The sequence below is a fragment of the Melozone crissalis genome, unplaced genomic scaffold (genome assembly GCF_028551555.1).
Source record: "Melozone crissalis strain CALT ecotype California unplaced genomic scaffold, PUWL_Pcris_2 ptg000081l_1, whole genome shotgun sequence".
Taxonomy (NCBI): Eukaryota; Metazoa; Chordata; class Aves; order Passeriformes; family Passerellidae; genus Melozone; species Melozone crissalis.
Window position 1 is genome coordinate 6,567,471 of NW_026535858.1, and position 23,997 is coordinate 6,591,467.

The following is a 23,997-nucleotide window of genomic DNA, read 5'->3' on the forward strand; positions in this document are numbered from 1 at the left end:
TATTAATTTATGTCTGTGGTGGTGGATGGTGAGCTGAGTACTGAGTACAGCTGAGTGCATGCTCTGCTCACCCCTCCAACACAGCTTCTCAGCCTGTTCACAGTGTGTTTCATGTGAACAAAGGTACACAGAGACTGATGCTCAGAGGTACAGAGGAGTCCAAATAGAAAAGGCTTGATTAGGACTGGTTCACTGGTCTGTCTCAGTGCTTTTGGGGGGGCTGACATTAGGGGATAACAGGTAATCCCTAGTAATGTTACGGAAGATAAAACCTGTAGGGCCTCGTAAGCATCATTTGTTCGTGCAGAAGGAGAGGTTTCTTCACAGCTTAATATGGTGTGATGGGCACTTGTGAAGAAGTTTTCAGTTTTATCAAGGGTCCCAAGATGCTTTCACTGATCCATCCTACTGTCTTTGTAATTTTCATTGCACGGAATCCTCCTGTTCTGATTCAGGATGTCACATCTGGGACTGCCTGTTTTTCAACTGAGTAATACCCTAAAATCTGCTAAGGAATTCCTATGGGGTGATGTAATAAGCTGTCTCCTTTATATACTGATAATTTTACCTTTCTCTTTGTCTCTTTTATAGTGTGGTTAATGTCACTCCGGTGCCCGGGGACCTGCTCCGTGAGAACACCGAGGATGTCCTGCAGGGGGAACATTTGAGTGACCAAGAGAACGCTCCTCCCATCCTGTCAGGCCGGCCCGTGGAAGGCCTTGGGCAGGCTCCGAACACGGCTTTCAACGAGGGGGAAGTTTGGGAGGAGACAGATGTGAATCGCAACAAACTCAGGATCAGCATCAGCAAAGTAAAGAACTTTTCCTTGTCTCCTGTGACTCTCGGATGTAGGGCAATGGTTTCGTACACTGCCAGAGGCCACTCAGATCCACTGATGTAGCATCCTATGTAGTAGGCACAAAAAGCATTGAAGAATTCTCCTGTGGCAAGGGGAATTACAAGGAATTTTTTCACAGAGTAAAAGCCATTGGGATTAATTTAGGTCTTGATGCAAGTAAGATTTTTGGGGCCAGTAATGCTAAAGTGAATCTTTTTTACCATCATGTCATTATCTAGCATTTTGATACTTCAACCAAGGAAATTCTAGTTCTTGCATAGCTAATATAATATCAGAAATGTCCCAGGCATGGAAATTAAAATCCAAAACTTTATTGTGTCCCAACCTCTTGTGTTACTATAGGACAAGAAACAGCACAATGCACACACACTGCTGTTCTAAAGGTGAAAAGAGGAAGTTTATTTTCTGACTCTAACATTTATAGATTTTTAAAAGTGACAGTGGATTGGAGGGTGAAAGTGCTACTTTTCTAATAACACTGGACAAACCGACAGTCTATCAAATTTTGCTTCTTCTATAAAAGAATGCAAAACAGTAAGTTATTTACAGAAAGTGTGTGAGAAAGTTTTTTACAAGAATGTAAACACCAGAAGGCTTAAAAAATCAGGGTGACACTCTTGGGGAAAATAAATGTAATCAGAGATGTCTTCATAAGCTGTATTTTTCTGTACCTTGAATCATCACTCATTTTTCTCTTCCTTTTTTTAACTTTCTTTTTTAAGGGTAGGAAAATCTATAGGGGGCATCTAACAATGGTTTCCCCCCTATCAAGAGTGAGAGAAACCATTACTTAATATTCTTATATTTCTGCATTCCAAGATCATATTAAGCTTTTTTTAGCTTACATAAAATGTATACTTCAATTGATTTTCCTCATAATCTCTAAGGTGTTTCTGCATTCCAAGATAATATTAAGCTTTTTTAGCTCACATAAAATGTATACTTCAATTAATTTTCCTCATAATCTCTAAGCTGCTTCTCAGTCCTTTCTTGTAAATGTTACCTAATTTCTTGGAGGCATCCCCAGTGAAGGTTGATTCCATGATAAATGTCAAGTATTAGAATCTGACAGTTAGTTTATTAATAAGGTAAATTTACATACCGCAAATAAATTAATATTAGTGGCAGGTCATCAGATACATACAGAATCTGTTAGCAGAGAAATGTTCATCAGACTTAAAATGTTGTCAGGGCCTATCAGATTCACATCACAAACTTTAATGGACATTTGTAGACTGGCATTTTAAGTGTGTTAGTCTTCCGAGGCTGACTAGAATTCACTTCAAACTCTACTAGTACAAAGTCAGTCCTTATTTCAGCAATATAGGTATCTCCACTATCCTTAGTCTTCTTAGAAATGCATGGAAAAGAAATAATCTAATTTACTTAAAATTCTCCAGAGCAAATAATTCAGATCAATGTTTTATCTGTATGAAACATTAGCAGGGACATTCCCTGACACTGAGAAATTATGAATGAAGTTCAAATTACTTCTTCATCTCTCACTGGTAACTCTGCATTCCCAGAAGTTTTCATTTGAAGGTATATGAAATAAGAAAAGCCTGATGGAGAGAGACAGTTCTGTTCACACAACATATATTTTTTAAAAAAGAAAAGAATATTACAGACAAATCCTAGCAACTTTTGTGTGGTTTTTTTGCATTTCTACCACCAAGTGCTTTGATGCTCTTCAGTCAGACTTTTCACAGGGGAGTCCTTTCTGCGTGCTAGCTGTGTGTTCTCTCTTAGGTACCTCATTCACAAGCCCTGTCATAATGGCAGCTAAAGGCAGGAGAGGTTTCTAGAAGCTCCACAGCACAGCCAGGTGACTCTCGTGCCAGGCACTGTGCTATTTGTTGTCAAGCTGCTGCCAAAGGAGCTTTGGGATTTTCTCAGCATGGCAGGGAGCACTTCAGCTCTGACAGGTTCTGTAGCTACACAGCAGCCTGTGCAGCACAGCCCAGGGCAGCAAGCTCTCCAGAGCTCAAGTCCTTTCTTTGAGAGTTGTTATCTTTAGTTTGACTCTTGCCTGTCCTTTTGCTTTGCTAGACTTACTGTCTTCAGTCTGACTGTTGTCTGAGAGAGGATTGGTTTTTATTTAAGGAGCAGTCACTATGTGGAGAAAAGAAGGATGCTTCCAATTTGATACCTAAGGACACAGCTCTACCTCTGCTTGTAATCTGAGGCACCAGAACCACAAGGGCACTGATGTGTTTAAATACCCTTCTATTTCACAGCATCACATCCTTCATCTTCCACTCTTGTAGCACTAGAATTAACTGGCTCTCCCTGTCTTGCTCTTTGTATTTAGCAGATGAGGGGAGCTTGCCATGTTTTTTCTCCCTAATAACTGTCTAAGGTGATCCTTACTTCTCTGTGCAGACAGTTCAGATCTCCTTCTGTCCCACTTCTCCCATTTCTGTGTTAAGGACAGAACTACTGTCACTGTTCTCCCACACCATCCCCCAGTTCTCTGCTCTTGAATCTTACCAAGCTGGTGCTACCCACAGTTACATCAGCACTTTGCTCCCTTCACAAACACATTTGACCTTTGTTTGTTGCTAACCTTCTCCTGGCCATGACTGGATTACAGATTAAACCATTACCATCTATTCTGCTTTTCCTCTAATGCTTGAAAGTTCTCCTCCACTCTCCTTAGCTGCAAAAGCTCTTTAGTTATGCATTCCAACTCCAGCTTGAGTGGTTTAGGTCTGCTAATTTATGGGCACTGGCTGACTTGCCCTGTGCACATTGCATGCACAAGGCGGCTGTCTGGATCAGCAGCGTTTCACTGAGATGCTGCTTGTGTTCAGACCCTCTGGCATTAATGGGGGACAAGGGGAAGTAGGGCAGGGAAGGGTGAGCATTCTCCATACAGATCCCCACACACAGGCGGTGTGCAGCAGCTGATGCTGCATGACAGCAGTGTTGAATGCAAATCCTGTGCTTCTGCTGTGCTTTTTGCCCCTCTTTTCCAAGGAAAATCAGCACTGTGGAAGGCAGAGGGCAGCTGTGTTGCTCACCTACTTTTGCTCCTCTGTTTGCTGCTAAATTTAATAAGGCAATATGAAAGAGGAGATATGGAATGATAGAATGTCCATGAATGTGTTCAGCTCCCTGCATGACCTTGGTTCTGTGGAGAGCTCTTACTGATGTTGTGGTTGAATGGATATCGTGGAAGACTTTGTTTAAAGGACCAAGATTAAACAAGCAAACAAAAAAACCACAAACAAAAAACCCAAACCACCCTGGTAATTAGGAGATGCCTTAGTCAGACCAGATGTAAAAGTGTGTACATTGCAATGTAATGCATGGCCCCTGATAAAATGAATGTTGACAAACAAGGCTCTTGGGCATCTTGAGTAACCTGTTAGGGTTTGTGTATGCAGTAGGTTTACCCATGAGAACTCCTTTGGATCAACACTCAGGGTAATTGAAATCCATAGACCACCTTGTAAAGATGTTTAAATATTTGAATTAATTTTAAGTCCATACCTTATTTTAATACCAGCTGATTGCCAGGGCAGAGGGACCCTGCCTCTCTTCAGACATTGCTTGTGTAGATTGTGAAATTGTATCCTGGGAGAAAGTGCAGAGCAACAGTGAAGGATGGAAATCAACATCTTTGGCCAGATCTTGAAGTTCTTTGTGTTTCCCCCTCCAGACTCAGTGCATGGTGGAAGAGGAGCAGAGAAACGGGGTGTGCCCCAGTTCCCCTGTCCGAGTGCCTCCGGAGTCACCGACCGCACAAGTGCGCTCCCTCCGCTACCGCCGCGTCAACAGCCCCGAGTCAGAGCGGCTCTCCACAGCTGATGGAAAAGCAGATCCACATGAAAGAAGGTTTGTTCACCCTTTCTATCCTCCTACTGCTTTCAGCAGAGTCTTGAGGATTGACTGTTAAGATCAACCTAATCATTACCTCAGCAGCCAATGCTTGCAGTTTTATCTACATTGCCTTTCGGTTCACCTCCTTCTGTACTTCCCCTTTCTTTGTCAAAAATGTTGATGTCTCACACATGGAAGGCTTTCCCCAGAAGAGTCTGCAAGGCTTCTGGATGATCCTTGTTGAAAACACACTGCAGTTGTCCTAAAATCTGGGCAGCAAATGCTCTGGCTTTGTGCAAAGCAAGAAGCAGATGCAGGCCAAATGAGAAACATTGATCAGAACATGGTTTGAGGGCTTTTTTCACAAGCCAGTCGAACTTAACAAAGGGGAAAGGTGTTGTTGGGTGGAAATGGTTATCATCTTGTCTACAGGGCAAAGAGATGATGAATTGGCTGTCATACTGAAGCACTTCTTCACACCATTGTAGGTTCTAAAGAAATATTTTTGTTTAAGCCTGTCTTTCTGAAGTGTACCAAGAACTGAGTGAGAAGGGCCTACACAGGCTTTCTCTTATGGTCGCTGTCATTGCCTGTAGCCATGATATTTTCTGAAAAATCCTTTCCTTAGGATTTTTTCTCCTGAGAAGCTGAGAGGCCTCAGGAACAAAATGTAAATAATAATTATCTGCTGCTGTGGAATGCAACATCTGTGTTTGGTCTCATGTGGTTGTTTCTAATTAATGGCCAGTCACAGCCCAGCTGGCTCAGACTCTCTGTCTCAGACACAAGCTTTTGTTATTCATTCTATTCTTTTTCTATTCTTAGCCAGCATTCTGATGAAATCCTTTCTTCTATTCTTTTAGTATAGTTTTAATATAATATATATCATAAAATAATAAATCAAGCCTTCTGAAACATGGAGTCAACATTCTCATCCCTCCCCTCATCCTGGGACCCCTGCAAACACCGTCACAGTTGCCCACAACCCTGAGGTGTTTTGAATGGCTTCTTGTTGTGTCCCCAGGTCTCGAATGGACATCCCTGGCTCTCCGTCCCGGCTCGTGTGCTCCTCGCAGCCGGCCCAGATGCTGTCCATCGACACGGGCCAGGCTGACCGGCAGGCCAGCGGCAGGATGGACGTGTCGGCCTCTGTGGAGCACGAGGCCCTCAGCAACGCCTTCCGCTCGGTGCCGCTGGCGGAGGAGGAGGACTTTGACAGCAAGGAGTGGGTTATCATTGATAAGGAGACAGAGCTGAAGGACTTCCACCCCGGCGCTGAGCCGAGCACCTCTGGAACCACGGATGAGGAGCCCGAGGAACTGAGGCCTATTGAAGATGGGGAAGAGAGAAGGCGCCTGGGGGCGGATGCTGCAGTGAGGCCGAAGACTCACGATGGGCGAAGTCGGGGTATGCTGCCTGTGACTGAGGAGGACAGTTCCCATAGACATGAAGGACCTTCTCAAACAGTGTCTGACAGTAGACATGAACAGCAGACAGGAAGTCCAGCCCACTCCCCCTTACATTCAGCACCAGCCCTCCGACAAAGGAGACGAGAATCTGAACCTACTGGTCCTCAGAGACAGGTAAGATCCCTGGGTCTGTACTTTGTTGCCTATCATAGCATCATCTTAGGAAGCCTCAACTGTGCTGGAGAAGTATTTGATTCCAAGCATGGATGCTCTTGTAAAACTCTTCTGACAGTGCTGGCAAATGTTGTGAACACCTTAGAAGTGCTCCCAAAAGCCAGTGATGTCCTTCTGAGGACACACTGTTATGAAGATCTTTCAGCCATTTCAGTTCAGGGACAAGAGGAGAGTACAGCTGTGATTTGGGTATCTCTAGTCACTCCTCTTATGCTCTCCCACAGAGTTTTGTTAGTAACTGCTTAGCTGCATGGAGGTGTTGCTAGCAAATCTTCTCCACATAGTTTCTCAGCAAAAATAGGAGTGTATTGCAAGAGAATGACCTCTAATCTAATCACATATTAGCACTGCACAGCCCCATAGCAATGCAAATCATAAAATAACTCCCTAAAATTAATCTTTCCTCTAAATACCTAACAAAAAGCTCAGAGTAGCCAGCACATACATCTCATCAACCTTACTTCAGTGAGAGGCATTGCTGTTACCATGTATTTACTCACAGAAATGTTCTTTACCTATTGTGCTTTTTCCATATAGTTGTAGAGGGCTTTTTTCCTTTCAGTTTTGCTTTTTTCCTGTGGTCTTCTGATGCTATAAAGTAGTTCACTTTTTAGTAGGAGGTGATTTATTAAATTAGCTGGAAAAATATGATACACAAGGCACAGAGTTCCTGTCATACCCAATCTTCTTTTTTAAGAAGAAGGCTGTCCCAGAGTGTTCAGTGCAAGAGGCAATCAAATTGTTCCCCTAAGAGCTTTTTGCATTTATATGTTGATGAAGATCTCTCATGCACATGGGATCCATAAGCAAAGCAAAGAGCAGGCAAGTTTTGAGTCATGTACACAGGGATACCCTCCTATGACAGTGCAGTCTGCCTGTTCCTGTCTGGAAGATTATCATTTTGTTTCTGCTTCCCTCTTGAGCTTATTCTCCAAGGAAGTGTTCACTGGACTGGAGCATGTTAAAAGAACATCCTTCTGTTCAGGTCTTGCCCAGAATCTTCTCTTCTCTGGATCCCCAAAAGATACAAGAAGAAAACCATGAACAAGACAAGAATTTATGTAAAAGGAATCAAAGCAAATCTTTGCAAATCACCAGGCAAGGTGTCCCCCGTTAAGGTGTATGAGCATTTGCAGGAAGGGTGGAAATGCTGACAGTAGGCATGAGGGCTGTCCTGCTGAGCATGGAACAGAAGCAGCACATGCTTCTCATAGAAACTGCATTCCAGTTGCAGGGCTCCTAGGTGGAGGTGTTTGCTGTAGAAAGCCAATATGTGGAATGCCTCTGGTATCTAGAAATTATAGATAAGGCAAGCTTGGCAGAGTTGGAAGGGTCTGTGTCTGAATTTGCTGTGGTCTGTACACTTTGGGGGTTGGTCAGCGCAAGATCTGCAAGGTGCAATGAACATGGTAAGAGCCAGCTGATAAGAGCCAGCTGTAAACAGCAGCAGGGACACTTCACTGACATTTTTAGTGTGGCTGAAGGAGCCTGGAGAGGCCTTCTTGGCCACAGCACATGCACCCCTATGTGAAATGACTGGGGGAGTTGGATATGATGCAGCACAAAGACTTCTTATCACTGCACAGGGATATTTAAAGAGCAGGCAAAAAAGGTAAAATAATGGGATTGGGGATGATTACTGCTAATATATTAGGCAGCCTTTGTTCTCCAGCAAACTGCATTTTTTTTTGTTCCTATGTTCTCAAATACCCTCTGTTAACTCTGCGGCCTAGCTTTGTACACACAGACTAACACTGGACTTCTTTAGCTGACTGGGATTTAGTGGTTCTTCCTTTGATGTCTGAATCCTTCATTTACCACTGCAGCTGTGCAGTGATACTCATATTTTCCCACTTGCTGTCACAAAACCAGCTATTAACTCTCAAAGGGACTTGGTGCCTAAAGGGAAGTAGAAACCTCTTTTCCTTGGGTGCAGCAAATATGAAGGGATGGATGGCTGGGACACTGATAAGAAGTTGACCAAGGACTTAACTAGTGAAAATACTGAAGGCCTCATTAGCAATGACAGATGTTTCCTGTAGCTCATGCTATTGCTTCTCTGGGTTTGATTAGAACTGTGGGGGTGTGTGTGTGTGTGTGTGTGTGTAGGTGAGTAAATCTTCCTTATCTTTAAATATGAACTGAGCCTGTAAGATAGGTCAAAATGTCACTAAATGCTGAAATACCATGACTGAAGTCATAGGCTTTGTTGTACCCATCTGTGACCTCATTCTGGTGTCCCAAAAGCTGGTGATCATCCCTTGGTGTCAGTAGCATGCTCACTGAAAGCAAATGGGGAATCCCTGCTCTAAGTGCTTCCTTCTGTTTCTCCATTCTCTGGCTCCAGCCTGTGAGCCATCACTTGTAACTGGCAGAAAGACAGTGACTTCTGGATTGTCACAGAATCACAGCATGCCTGAGCTTGGAAGGGACCTCTAGAGATCATCTAGTTCTACCCTCTGCTCCAAGATGGAGCATCTAGAGCAGGTTGCTAAGGACAGTGTCCAGTCAAAGTAGCTCTGAGGATGGAGACTCCACAACCTCTTTGGGCAGCCTGTTCCAGTGTACAATCACTGTTATGGTAAAAAAACTTATAAAAATGTTTAAATGGAATTTCATGTATTTCAGTTTCTGTTCCTTTCTTCTTTTATTTTCACTGGACATCACTAAGAAGAGTCTGGATCCATCTTCCCATCAGGTATTTATAAATGTTGTTAAGGATCCCTCTGAGCCTTCTCTTCTCCAGTCTAAGCAGTCCCAGCTCTCTCAGCCTCTCCTCAAATGAAAGGTCTTCCAGTCCCTTCATCATTTTTGTGACCCTTCTCTGGACTACCTCCAGCATGTCCACGTGTCTCTTGCCCTGGGCAGCCCAGAACTGGAGCACAGCCCTGCAGGTGTGACTCACAGTGCTGAGCAGAGGGCAAGGAGCATTTCCCTCAGCCTGCTGGCTGCACTCCTGGCACATCCTGAGGGGCTCTTGGCCCTTTTTGCCACAAAGGCACCTTACTGGCTTGTGTTCAGCTTAGAGTCCACCAGGACCTCCAGGTGCTTTTGTGTCAAACTGCTTCCAAAACAGGTGGCCCACAGTGCGTTCTGTTCCTCCACACTTCCCTTTGCTGAACTTTGTGAAATTCTTTTTGCCATTTCACCAGCCTATCCAGGCACCTCTGAATGCGAGCAAAACCTTCTGGTGTGTCAGCTGCTCCTCCCAGTATTATGTCATCTGTGACTCTGCAGAAGGTACACTCTGTCCCATCATCCAGGTCACTGATTAAGTTGTTAAACAGTAGTGGCTGCATTATCAGCCCCTGGTTGCACCATTAATGACTGGACATTTTTTCTCCAAACATGGTATTTTATGACCAGGAGCCCACAGTTTTCAGTCTAATTCACTATCTACTTATCTAGCCCGTATTTAATTGTTTTGTCTATGAAGATTTTATGGAGACAGTGTCAGAAACCTTACTAAAGTCAAGATCAACAACCTCCCACCCAGTCCTCTCAGCACAGAAAGCTCTTGGGTTCATCAGACATGATCTCCCCTTCATATATCCATGTTGACTGCACCTTCTTATGTTTGGAAATGCCTTCTTCCAGGAGGATTTGCTCCGTGTCCTTTCAAGCCTGACCAGCCTTCAATTCCCTGAGTTATCCTCATTTAGAACTCAGATGTTTCTTCAAATATGTCAGTCTTTTGGAAGACAGATGCTGTAGCTCAAATGTGAGAGATGGTGCTGTCCTCGTTAAAACTCTGTGGGTGTGGGAGGGAGCACAGAATGATCAGATGCTGCTGTGAGCAAAGTCGAGTACAGAGGAAGCTCTGAACAGCCTGGGGGAGTTTTTGACCCAAATATTCTCACATATTAGGAATCTCCCCATTTCAGATGACAAGAAAATGGCTGCAGTGGAGCCCAGATCTCATGGGAAGACCTGGTATAAAGGGGGAACAGAAGCTGTGTCATGTTCAAGCCCTTCTCTCTGTGCACCACTCACTACATCTGTTTAACAAAGCTCTAAGGGTTTACTTTAATGTATGCATTTCAGGGATGACCTAATAAGACTCAGGGGTTTTTTTAGGCACTGGTGTGCAGATAAAGCTGTAGAAATAGATAAAGAATGACTGGAAGAAAAGATTGAAGCTGCACTTCTGTTTACCTATTAATCCTGACACAGGGTTGCTGTTACTGCTGGAAATAATTTAAACCCGTGCCTCGCAATATAATTTAAAAATCTGTCAAGCTCTTAAGTATGCTGAATAAATTCACTGATATTTGACAGGCATGGCAACTTACTGCTGCCTTCTGCAGTGAAAAGACAAGTGTTCATGTATGCATGAATTTTAGAAACTATTTCTGACTATGCTCAGGTCTGTGCTCATAGGTATATCTTGACTCAGTCTCCCCTGTTGCTAGTGCAGTTGGCATTTTACAAAATGTTTGGGGATTCACCTGCGTAAAACATGCCTGTCCAAATGATGTCACATCTAAAAAACCACAAGAGAAGTGAAAAATTAAAGTGGGAGCTGATATTTACTCTGCTTTACCTATCCTTGAATATATTTTGCAGGGTTCAGAGAGCATTTTGCTTAGGCTGATTCTTACAGGCCTGGAGTTCATCTGTTAGAAAAGGTCCCAGTGAAGAGGCACTACTGTGGTTTTCCTTACCAACTCAGCTGTGTAGTTAAAATCACTCTTTAAAATCATCTAGATGCTGTCTTCAGCCTCTTTTCTCACACAGTCAGGAGAGTGCCACAAGTGGACTTGCTTAAAATTGTTCGTGTCTCGAGCAAGGGCAGCAGGGGAAAAGGTGCTGTGTCGCTTGGTTTCCATTGCCCTCTACAGCATCCTCTGTGGGCTGCTCAGGGGGAACCTGAGGGACCATTTCTCAGTGGTGAGAGATGGGCATTGGCAGAGGGGAAGACTCATTGCTCCTCCCCCAGTGTAGTTCCCACTGGTCTGTGTTTGATGCCTGTTGTAGATGATGGGATTCTCTGGCACTCAGCTCCTCTGTCTTCCCTCCACATGAGGAGAGAAGCTTGTCAGCTGATGGAGAAGGATGAGTGTAGAGCTGGCCTCTTACACTCTTTAGATTCAGGGTCCCTGTCCATCCATGTGTTAGAAATAAAGGATCAGCAAAAGGGTGGTAGTGGAAGTAATATTCGCATATGTTCTTTAAATATAAATGTATATATCTATCAGAAAATAGCAATCAAAAGCTTAAGCTCAGTAGACATTCCTAATTACATTTTATATCTGTAAAATATATTGAGTTTTACCAACATCACATTCTCCTGGGACTTCACACACAAAGTGTCCCACTGACCCTGTCCAAACAGAGCAGGACAGGCCTGATGGAAGGTGGTCCAGCCTGATGGCTGCAAAGGGATAAAGGGGGGCAGCACCTTCAGCATTGATTGAGTAATTTAAGCATTAGAGCATCAATGAGAAAAGGTGGCATGTCTGTAAGCTCAGCTTCATCCTGGAGGCAGCAATACCAAAATGCACTTGCTGATGGGGTGTTGTAATTGCTTCTTCATGGCCTGGGCAAGTTCCTTGCTCCTGTGCTGTAGGGGAGGTCTCTCTGGGTAGCTGGAATGATTCTTTGAGATCTGAGAAGTCTTTACCATATTGAGATGATATATACCTTGGAAGTCATATATGCTGAACCCAAACATGGAACAAAAATTAGGAATAAAAATTCCAGTAATGCTTAGTTGTGCAACTTGCAAATAGCACACCCAGGGCTGAATTTCTGCCCTGTCTATGCAAAGAGAAGATGGTTGTCTTTATGAGAAATTAGAGCTGCTGTCTAGATTTTATTTGTCTCTCTTGAGTACTCTGTATGACAGCATTACATTATTATTATCTGAGACTCTGATCTGTGCAGTGACATGCAGTACATTTAGGACTGTGAATAATTGCTTTTCACATTCAATGCCAACCACGAACTGAGTAGCTCTGAGGCTCTTCTGAAGATAAGATATCTGCCTCAAAGCACTGCAGAGATATTGAAGGTGACAGGAAAGAGATGACACTGGATGACATTGAGCTCTTTTTCTAGTGCAAGGGCAACATCTCCAGTAAGGTAAGGAGAGCAGTTTAAAGAAAATCCAATATTGCCTTTCTGCATTTCACCTGCAGAGACTTCCTGAGAAGAAATGCAGCATAAGGAAGGGAATGCATTTCCATTTTCCCTTCCTTCCCTTGAAGGGAAAAAAGCGATTCCAGGAAAAAAGGTCTGGTTCTGGAGACTGAGACTGCTGACCCTTGTGAAAGTGCTAGCTTCATAAAAGAGGTAGAAAGGGGAGGAAGGGCTTAGCACTTCCAGGGTGAAGGATCTGAAGTCATTCCCTTAATGCCTCTCTCTTCCATTCAGAGCATAAAGGGAAGGTAGGGACTGCAATCTCATCCTGGCACAAACTGTCCCTAGTGGGTGCACTTCCTCCCTCTCCTGGCTATCCCAGGGTCACAGAAGCAGAAAAGAAACCTAAGAGTGCATCTTCTCCTCATGTCCTCCTATGGTTCTGCGTTTTGAATTTCTCACTGAAGGGAGAATTATACTCTGCCTGCCTGTTCAGCTGCTGTCTATCCACTGCTTACCAGAACTGGAAGCATTAACACTCCCCCTGCAGGTACTCAATATAAAAATGTATCAGGAGGCCAGCAATGTAAGTGTGAGAAAAGAAAAGTCTACTAACAGCCCCCAAACTTGCTTTTTCAAATCCCTGGAGTGAGTTTTAATAAGATTCATTGAAAGAGCCCCTGAGAATCCCTCACTTTCAAATACACATAATCATTTTAGCACTGTTTCACCTTCTGTCATCCATGTGGTTCCCAAATGTGTTCAGAGTTTGACTCTTAACCCATATGCAAGATGTATGAATAGCTTAGTGGCATGCCAAGATGAGCACTGCCAGTGGAACAGAGAGGTGTGAGGCGTGTGGCCTGAAGAGCCAGAGGAGGGGACAGAGCAGCAGAGCCTGGCACCGCTGGTGTCACTCTGCTCTGTCTATGGCTGGGGAGAGCGTGGCAGGCCTCCATGGTGCCCATAGCATCCCTGGGAGCTGATAGCCATAGAGAGCAGTAGGTAAGGCCCTGTGTAGAGCAAAAGCATTTTTCATCCGCCAGCGAAGATGTCCGCAGCATGCGCATCACAAACCAGGGGCGAGTCAACTCTTTTGCCTGACACCTTTTCCTCCACTCTTCTTGGTCTTTTTCAGTTGGAGGAGGACAGGCCTTCTCAGCACTCCCTCCCGAGGTACAGCCCCCTGAGAAGACTGGCGTCCTCCGTTTTCTCCTCCTCAACCCTGGAGACAGAACACTACCCTCACGTTGGTGGCACTTTCATACAGCGCAGCCGTTCGGCGGAGAGCAGCCCCGTGCGCATGCCCCACCGCAGGCACATGCCCCTCACGGCAGGAAACCACAGACTCATGCCTTCCGTCCTCCGCATTTCCAGGTCCCAGCTCCAGCAGGTGTGGGCCCGCTTCACACACAAAACATAGCCTGTTCAGGGAAGCAGCAGCCTCCATAATGCAATAATAGATTCCCACCCACCCACAATGTGTCACCACTTATAATGCAATATTGAGTCCCAGACAACACTGGCCTAAGGTACTGTAACTTCCAAAGCCCCCCGCGAGCAGACCCCACAGAGACTGGAAACATCTGCCTTTGTAAACCTGCCGGCAGCCCGAGCGAGGGGCGGCGGCGAGGCCGAAGATGAGAACGCAGATGGTGAAGGTGGTTCTGTGTGAAAGAGGCCAGGGCTCCTCTGGAAATCCCGCTCGGGCCTCGGGGTAGGAAGTGCAGGGCTGCCTCACTCAACAGGAGCAATCGAGCAACAAAACGTTGTCAAGTTCTGACTGGGATGGAGAGACTGTGGAGGTATCAGCAAGCGTTGCCTTCCTCAGCACATGGTTCGAGCATCTCTGCTGGTGTCTTACACTGGGCCCAATCTGTAGGCGGTTTTACTCCATCTAGATCTAGGCAGACTCCCACTCAAAGCTCACCTGAGGCAGGACCTCAGGTTTGTCCCTCTTGTGGAGTTACAATCATGTATCTCTTCGTTGCTTTGGCTTTGGAAATCCCCTCGCTTTTGTTGCAGTTTGGTTTCCATACGGTGACCACACGTTTCTGTCTCTCTGGCTGTGCCTCTGTTACATGACGGTGGGACTGTTTGTCTGCTCTCCACTCCTAAGCTGCTCCAAATTTTCCTACCTGCCCCCAGAGGCACTGACTGTCAAGTTGGATAGCAAAAATTTTCTTACTGATCCAGCTGTAAATTATGCTGGTTTTAAATTCCGGAAATTTTAGGCAACTGCAGCTTTTCAATGGCAGAGCAGTCCTGCTTCTTGGCCTTGCTTGGAAATGCCTGTGATAACAGATCTCATTTGAGAAATAAAGTGGCCTCAGCTCCTGGTATACAGAGCCCATGAAGCCCTTTGCTAAAACTGTGAATCTCAAAAGAAAAGGGAGTTCAAAGTTAATTTAAATTGCCATAAGTATCCTTATTTCCTGTGTTTGCACAAATATATTGCCCTTCTCAGCAGAGTTGCAGTGTAAAACACCAGACTGTATGAAGACTTTCTGTAGTCAAGTGAATGTGGTAACTGTCTTCTATTGCCATGAGCCTTTGGTCTCATCTTCTGGGAGGACAGGCAGTATGGATGTTCAGGTGAAGGAAGAAGGGGTCATTGCTGGTGCTCAGGGCTTTAGGGAAGTGCAAGTCCAAAGTAAAATATTGTGCAGAAAATACACAAGCATAGGATACAGGCAAGAAAACGTGCAGAAAGCTCAGGCAGATGCGAAAATGGGTTGGAGTAAGTGTGGGTGTTGGAAGGAGGTTGTGGCATGGAGGTATCACTGCATGGGTAGGGTGTTTCTAGTGGGCTGTCAAGGAACAATTCCTCCCAAGCAGTGCTTTCTGTAGGTACATCTGCCCTACCTGAAGCTCCCTTAATATTATATTCACCCTCCCATGAGCAGGAGCAGATAGTGCAGCCCCAGACAGGGTGGGTGGTGCTTTCTGAAGTTCCTAGCACCTGGCCCAGTGTGTCTGCATGCTGCAGGACATGGTCTGACAGGCTGACATGCTGATACAGCATCCTGGGGGTGCAGGGATGGAGATGGGGGGGCAGCACACCTTCCTTGAGAAGATTCAGCACAGGTATGAGCAGCCTCTTCCCACAGTCATTCTTGAATCAGTGGCATCAATGTCTTTTGATTTGCCCCAAGAACATGTGTGAACAGGACAGTTTACTGATCAGACAAAATTTTTATCTGTAATTTTTTCATGAGCTTTATTTTTTAAAAAGGTACTGGACATTTCCAAAAATACTTGGGTTGAATTAACCACTAGCCTAATCCTATTTGGCAGTTCCCTTGTCAAGGACAGATACCAGAAAGAGCAAGGATTTGCTCTTCTCAAAGTGACATGAGAAGGGATGATTTCCTTAAGTAGACTCTGCTCTGATGTTATTTTTTTCCATCTTCACTAGAGACTTTGATGGAAGAACAGATTCCAGAAAAAATAGAATTTGTGAAAGCACTAGACTTAAATCAGTAACTCTTAATAATTTTTGTTCATAGCGTCCAAAACACTGATGTTCGCTTTTCAAGGTCAATTTTAGGAATTGAAGTTACTCTTGTTCTATTTTTGAAGAAAAATCAAATAGTTTTTAGTTTTGCCAGCCAGGAAAGGGAACAAACTGGATAACTGGGTATTTATAAACTCTAAGCCTTTTGTTCAGACAAAAACAATGACAAGCCAGTAAGTAGATCCATACATAAATTTCAAAGATCAGTAATCTGTCTAATGCTGCTCATCATAATGATACTCACATAAACTTGATACTGCTTTTCTAAGTTCAAAAATCTGATTTATAAAGTGGTTGATTTATGCAGACTTCAGTAAGACTTTCTTCCAGTTAAAATTATTAATAAATTGAAAGCCAACTAGACAAACAAAATATGTTTATATGTTGCTATCTCTTATAAGAGGGGCTGTTTCTCATTAGGACTCCTGACCTCCTACCCTTAACTCAGCACTATTCCATGCCTTTAGTGGCTGCCAAGAAGAACAAAGAAATCACTGAGGAGAAGGTTTGCAGTGACAGAAGGTGGGTGGTTTGATAAAACACTACTGACAGATCAGCCCTGCAGAAAGATCTGAATTCCTTGATAAATTGCTTGTGTTCAAAGTGATGATTGCATCCACACAGGGACAAGGTCATGTTTGGAGTATGAGAGATGTAAGTCACATGTACAGAATGAGAGAAACTGTGCCCTGGGAGGTGCTGCCTCCCAAAATGAGGTGGCAGTTAGGTGAAGTAATTAGCTGCATCTAAGTTCTCACCATGCTGCAGCAGCAAAAAAAAAAAAAAAAAAATTCTTCTGTGGTGTATCAGCAGGAAAATAGAAAGAATAGAAGAACAGAGGGAGATCTTTTGTGGTGGTGAGATCACTACCAGACATATCCAAGTCTTGTATGGAAATTTCTCTAAGAGATTTTCAAAACCTATAAGAGAAGAAGTAATACAAGAATGCTTCTGTAAAAGCTGCCTTGTAGAATAAGCTGGAAGAAATGCAGTCTGTCATTAAATACAAAACTAAAAAGTGACATGATTGCTGTTAGGTGTCTCTGCCTGAACAGAGCAAGAGGGGTTTTAACCTGCCAGGCAAAGATATGAGTCTAAGTGCTACAAGATAAAATAGCAAAGGTAAACCTATAAGCAAGATGCTCATTTTAAAGACATAGGTATGTGGTAAACCACTGAAATACATTATTTAAAGACACTGAATTCTTTGCTGTTCAGTCTCTGTAATTGGTTTCTAAATATTGGTTTCCAAACCAGTCCTGTTAAACCATCAAATTTGGGCTCTATACCAGAATAATTGGACATGTTGCTGTCACCTGGGCTTTATGGGAAGTCTTCTTTCATGATCAATATGTCTTTTACAATTTAATTCTGAACAAATTAATTGGTGCTAATGGCTGAAATCCTGATGTTAAAGTATTATGCAAAAAGTATTAAAAATAGTCAATTTAAAGGGGTTTTTTAACATCTTCATCTAATGCTGTATTAATTACTATGGAATCTACATATTGTTGAGGAACAGTTGGCAAATTAAAGAAATGTGAAAAGAGGTCTTTTTTATATATATGGAAATGTAATAAATTAATATTGAAACTAGTTGCAGTGCAATTCTAAAAAAAAACTTATGTAGATTACATTTATATTGCATTTATTTATTGTGTTTAATTTATAATGACTGCAATTATAAATGTAAATATATCCAAAATCAGTTGGCAAAAAACCCAGCTGATGGAAGGCTTTTGACATGAAAATTGATCATGGGGCTGTGGGCTGAAAAGTTAGTTGCCCTACTTATTTGTCCTTTTGTGTTTGGTAGAGTTTTTTTAGTTCTTCAGATGGAAAAAGCCAGTGGGAATCAACACTAGTGAAATAAAATTCCCTTTCAGCATCAGACTCTTAGGCAAATTGGGTTCGTCAGAAGGGTCCAAGAATGGGGTTTGCATCCTGAGGGAGATACTCTTCCTTTCCTTCCCATTGTACATAGCACTTGTTCTGCTCAGAATCCAAATTGGAAATGAGCATTTGCCACTCCCTCACAGAGATCATTGGCATCAGGACAGGAAGCTGTCGCTGGGATCTCATGATCTACTTCAAGTGAGCAAATGTTCATCACTTGTATATACATATAAAAGCCATCTTTTTATATCTTGGCCTCTTGGCTCCTTTCACTTTCTTTCTATGCAGAACGGGAGATGTTTCCAATTTATCGCTCTCTCCTCAGCCTCCTTCCCTCAGGAAGGAGCTAATGAGATATGATTTCTGTGAAAATGTTACTGTAAAAGCTTGGGTGAAGCTAGCACTGGGTAAATGTGGTTATGCCAGCACGCATTCACTCTCAGGGGAGGCAGTTCTGGTGGGAGGGGGTTGGCTGAAAATAAATTGCACTGGCACAGGGGCAGTTCTGCAGGTGCCAGTTTTCATTAGGAGTATCTTCTTGATACCCCCCTGATGATGAAGTCCCTGGTGTGAGCCTGACCTTGGCTACCATTCCCATTATTTTTTACTACTGTTAGGGGGCAGGCATGTGAAAGAGTTACAGTGCATCACCTCTCTCACTATTTAAAGTCTTTTGTTGTAGTAATGACAGAAAGTAAGATAGAAATGCCCTGTAAAACAGCCATATGGGTGGTATAACCCCATCCTTACACTACCTCTTCATGATGTGGTCACTCCTGTCCTACCACTCCTTCTCTTTGTAGTGTGTCTGAACCTGGGCATTGTGGTGATCAAGGCTGCTGCAGGACTGTTGTTCTTGAAAGGGACAAGCTTGTTCAGAAGTTGTGTTTGTTGGGCTGAATGGCAGCTGACACCCCCTCTACCCAGGATGGAGAAGCTGTCCTTGGACAGTGGCCTCCAGGCTGGATTGGGATAAGGCAGCTGGTGTTCTCCTCTGGGATCTTCTCCTTGCTCTGTAAGCAGGGACATTGCTCAGCAGCTGCCACCCAGCTTCTGCTCACATCTGGAACTGGGTGCAAGGACAGCAGCAGTTTGCTATAGCCCCAAGCTGCTGGTAGACTTCACATGCAGAACCCCCTCACCTCCACCTCACTGAGAAGTTCTCTGAGATGTGCTTGCCTCTTTGTTCCAGTTTGCCTCTCCCATCTCTTCCCCAATTACAAAGTCTTTTTGCTCTGCCTTGGTTTCCTGCGTGTCCCACTCCATGCATTGGTAACCCCCTGGTTTACCTCCATTCCATTCATGGAATATCATCCTGATTGCATCCCTGGGTACCTGCACTCCCTTCTGCCTTTGCCATTCCCAAGAACCCGCAGAGCATGTCTCCTGCACCCATTTCTTATGCATTGCATAGCTCATGGTGCCCCACACAATCCCTGTAGCACTTTGAGCAGCCAAGAGACCTTCCCTCCCTCTGACTTCCTTGGAGGAAATTGCCAAAAAATGGCACATTTTGGCAACTGGAGCAGTCTCAGCTCTGCATGGAATCTGTGTGAGATCAAACTGTTTAAAGGCAGCTTGATTTCAAAAATGAGTATGGAGAATACCTTCCATTTTCAGGGCAGTTGCATGAGTTTCAAGCCCTGGAATCCTTAGGACTTAGCAGGCACCCCCAAGTTACTGTCTGCCTCAGCAGCTAAATTTAGACAGCTGGCAATGGTCTTTCCCTCAAGACATGGGTACCATCTGCATTTTCAAACCATGTAAATAGCTGGCTGAACACCCCTTCTGGTGTTGTGAGCATGTCTCCAAGTTCCACTTAAATCAGTGCCTGGTGTCTGTGAGTGAGAAAATGTCGCAGCTCCAGTTGCAAACTCTTCAAGTTCTTCCAAATGGATGCTTTTCTGGGCTGGCAAATTGACTGTCCCCATTCTCCAGCCTAGGAGCTGGGAGAGTGAGGAGATTTCAAATCAAATTGGGTGTTTCAAGCAGCCAGGAGAGGGCAATTATAAGTGCAACAGAGCTGACACTCTTCATTAAATGTAAACTTTAACACACCAGTGTTTCCTCCTGCTCCTATCTTAAACTGGAGATGGCACAGACTGGTGGATTCTTTCTTGGGGATTGGTGTTCTTTACTTTGCCACATATAATGACTGTTCTTCCCTTATGAAGCCTGTGCCACTGCCATTAGGCCACCAAAGTATCTTGTTGTTTGAAACAAGCTCTTTGTTTCTTCTGCCATTCCATTTGATGCCCAGCTCTCCCCAGGTGTGTAACACCAGATCCAGGTGTTACACAAGAAGGCAGCATGCCTTTGAGAACCAGTCAACAGTCTTTTTTCCTTTTTGCTATATTTTTTAGATACAGAACCTCTGGAAAGGGGCCTGTTGCTTGAAGTTATCAGCCATAATAAGCAAATGTGTTTTCAGCACCTTCCCCAGGCACAGAGGTTGAGTGGCTCTTCAGGAGCTGGGCTGTTTCTTTTCCAAAAGTGGCTCTAAAGCCAGTGAACATACACACTGTTCTTCTAACTCGCCTAGGCTGTGAGCACTTGAGACTAGAAACAAAACAAGTGTCATTTGGGGCACTTCTCTGCTCTGTGCTTCAAACATTTCTTCCAAAGATTTCACTTTGGAGTGGTTATCTACCTCATTTGTCTTTTATTTCAGTAGCATTGCCAGGCTTTGATACCATCTTTGCCTCTGACCACTTTGTCCCAACGTGTGCAGCCTCTTTTGAGAGTCTTGGTGATTTGTTTTGTAGCAGAAGCCTTCTGCAGTCAGAAAGACCCTTCTGCAGTCTGGGAAACCAGAGCAAACACCTCAGTTTAGCCTATCCCAAGTTTATTCTGAAACAACACTTGTGGTATTCATACCTTCCTATGGGCTCTTAAACTCTAAAGATCTCCAAGTGCTTTATTTTTCCCATGAGTCACTTCCCTGCTGTTTTACATGGGGGAGTCAGCAACAAAAAAAAGCCTTTTCAGAACATAAAGCCAGATGTTTGGTTGCACAAAGGGAATTTCAGGAGGCTGAATATTTTTTCATAATCTGCAAATTGTCAGGACAGTGGGTGGGACCTATATACCAAATACAATAAATATCACTGAGGCATTTCTTTGACTGCAAATCACCAGGAACTTCCCTTGCTCTCTCGTGGAAAAAATGCACTATTTGAATCTGGTGCTGTGATCCTTTGTAAATAAATTAAAGCAAGAAAATAAAACCATTGCTAGTTCACTCCTCTCTTGTAAAATAGCTCAACAATAGGATGCACTGTGAGACTGAAGGTCAGAAAGCATGGAAAGATGTGTTCAGTCCTTTTCCTGTTTTCTAGCATCCTTCCCTCTCACACCACCATCAATCTTTCATGATATGTATATGTGGAGCTTTTAAGAGCTTGACAGCAGCACAAGATTATTCTTGAAAAGAGAAGATTTTCTACTGCTTATCTGGGGGGATTGGTGGCAGATACCAACCATGTTTGTCCTGTGGGTCTGGCATCTCTTCCTTAGGCTTCATGGAGTCTCTGTGGCATCCAGTTACATTTGTATTACAGCCGCATAGTAACTGACGCAGTTCTGCGTCTATGGCTGAATTTATTTCTATTGTCAACTGCTGGGTTGTATGAATGACACATTTTAATAATGGTTGTCATTAAAGATTTATTCATGACACTCTCAGAAGTTTACCTGAAGCTGAGACCATTTTGCTACTTTTACATTGCATAAGAAAGGGCTCTTTTATCCCAATCAATTCAAAAGAGAAGCTTTTATTTTTCTTTTTGCTTTTCTTGTTTCCCTTTGGTAAAAATGGAAAAGAACAATTCGGAGATAGCTATCGTATATTTGTCTAGCTCTGCTTGGCAGTAACAGATGGGCTGCAAGAGACTAGCTGAAAAAAACAAAATTGCATTTCCTAGCACACAAGGTCTGAAGCCTTTAAAACCATGGATAATTTGCAACCCCCTAAAATCCTGCTAGTGTTTATTGTGAAAAAAATTGCCTCAGCTATTTCTCAGCTGGAGAACATGGAGTACCTTTTCCTTGACCTGCTTCCCTGTTGAGACTTGCCAGCTCTCCCCAGAGTGACTGGAAGAGAACAAATAATTTCTGGGGAGGCTGACCAAAGCAAGCCAGATGTGCTTCCTGATGTCAGTGTTGTCCCCAGGATGGTGTTGGGATGCTTTGTGCTGGAGCTTCCATTTCTGCTTGTCTGTGTGTTTGTGTGCGTGCGTGACCCACACGTGGCGTGCAAACTGTCACACGTGCTCCTGCCTTACAGAAGAGCTTCTGTGCCAGCAGTGGGCCACTTTGCACACCCCCAAATGCTGAAAAGGATGTTGCAAAGAACAAATCTCAGCCACTTACAGAGAGTACATTTATGGCATCTGGCTCAGGAGGTACACCCGGCCTCCTCTGCGTGCTGCAGGTCTGATTTCAGCAACCTGGCCCAGCCCAGGTCTCTTCATTCGGCGTGTTGTGCATAAATACACAAGACAAAAATCTCTCCTTTTGCTGTCAGCCAATGGCAGAGTTTTCTGGTGATGGGAACGGTGCTGGCACTTGGGACATAATTTATAGTATGCAAACACCTACTTTGGGTAATGTTAAAAGATGAAATAAAACACACAAAGGCTGGTCATTGTGGCACTACCTTGCTTTTTGTTGCATTTTTATGCCACGTGTTTTGTGTTTGGGTCACTATAACACAAACCTGCATTGGCAGTTCCAGGGGACAGCGCAAAGATTAATTTCTGGGAAATGTTTCTAAGTGTTATTTGCTGTATTGCAACTTCTTTATATCACACCTGCCATTGAAAAAAAATGATGTTACGATGAATGTACATTTTGAACAAGCTGCTAACCATGTAACCTGGGGGTTGGAAGCAATCCCCATTTTACATTCACTTGCATGTCTTCTAGTGTTCAAAAAGAAAATTGCTTTATGTTTGGAGGTTTTATTTTTTCATATGCAAAGTGGTTCAATGAGTTACCTCATCTAGTGCACTTGCCTCGTAAAAATCCCCAGGGTTTCCTCCAACAACTCCAACAAGTTTCTCAGTTTAATTATGAGTGCAATTAATTATCTGGCAACATGAAACACAGTAATGGCAAATTTCCTCTGAACAAGTCAGATAAGGAGGATTTCCGTGGGACTCTTGCCCCTTCAGCTTGGTCCTTCCTAGAAAACCCCTACCAGATCAGGTTCTTACTCAGCACTGCTGACTTCTAGTTATTTTTATGACGTAGGAAGATGTTTAGCTTTCAGAATATTATTCTTCTTCTTTCTTGCTGCTATTAAGTTGCCTTTACAGTTAGGGACTAGAGGAACTTTTGGGTTATCATTTCCTTCCACTTTGCTCACTATTTCCCGAGTCTCCAGTGAGTGATACAAACGAAGTGTTCCCCGTGTCTGCTCAGACAGGGAGCTCTGCTTTGGCTCTCCCTGGAGACACTGGTGGGTGCAGAGTTGGGAGGCTGAGTGGCAGGCATCCCACCCTTACAGAGCTTTTGCTTCCATCCAAGACGCTAGGAAAACTGGCACAAACCCAACCCGTGAAAGCACAAACAGGGAGGAGCAGAGCACTTATCCAGCACAGGACTGGATTGTCCTATTCACCTTGGTAGAAAGAATGAAGAAAAAGGCTGTGGAGCGTTGATGGTAAGGTGCTGGATAGAAGAACATCTCTAACATTTATGGTGCTGATTCTTGGAAGGTGGAGATCCTGCAAGTAAGCATGGCAGCTCTAAGACCCCTGCTACTTTTACCTCATCTGATGCTGGTTTGAAGAAAGAGCTGCTGCTTCAGAAACTCAGATTCTAGGTTTTTTCCACAAACCGTTGTCAATCCTGCCAGATCTCCCAGTCCCGATCAAGCTTAGTCTATGTTGGCAGAGGATAATGTCACTTCCAGGATATGCTAAGGTCCTGATAGTATCCAAATAAAAGCTGTTACAGGGAAGACTGGACCACAGCTCTTGCTGTCTGTGTGCCATCTGCATCTCTCAGGACTAAGGCCTCTTCCCATTCCGAGTGGAACAATTAACGTCGTGTTGAGAACTTGATTTCTGCTTCTCAGACCTTTCAGCTCCCATAAAGAATCTCAGGGACCAGCATATCCTTCCTTTGCATTACCTTGTGTCACCTGCTAGACTTCTGTTGCTGCTAAGCAG

The 23,997-nt window shown here is 43.8% G+C and overlaps 1 protein-coding gene across 3 annotated transcripts in view; it reads left to right on the forward strand.

Annotated features, from left to right (window-relative positions):
* The window catches only part of TTBK1 (tau tubulin kinase 1), a 100,457-nt gene that overhangs the window by 60,205 nt on the left and 16,255 nt on the right, over positions 1-23,997 (forward strand). For all 3 annotated transcript variants that reach the window (XM_054290517.1, XM_054290516.1, XM_054290518.1), the window contains 3 exons: positions 592-811; positions 4,524-4,699; positions 5,709-6,267. In XM_054290517.1, the coding sequence (XP_054146492.1) occupies positions 592-811; positions 4,524-4,699; positions 5,709-6,267 (955 nt within the window). The remainder of the gene's footprint in view (positions 1-591; positions 812-4,523; positions 4,700-5,708; positions 6,268-23,997) is intronic.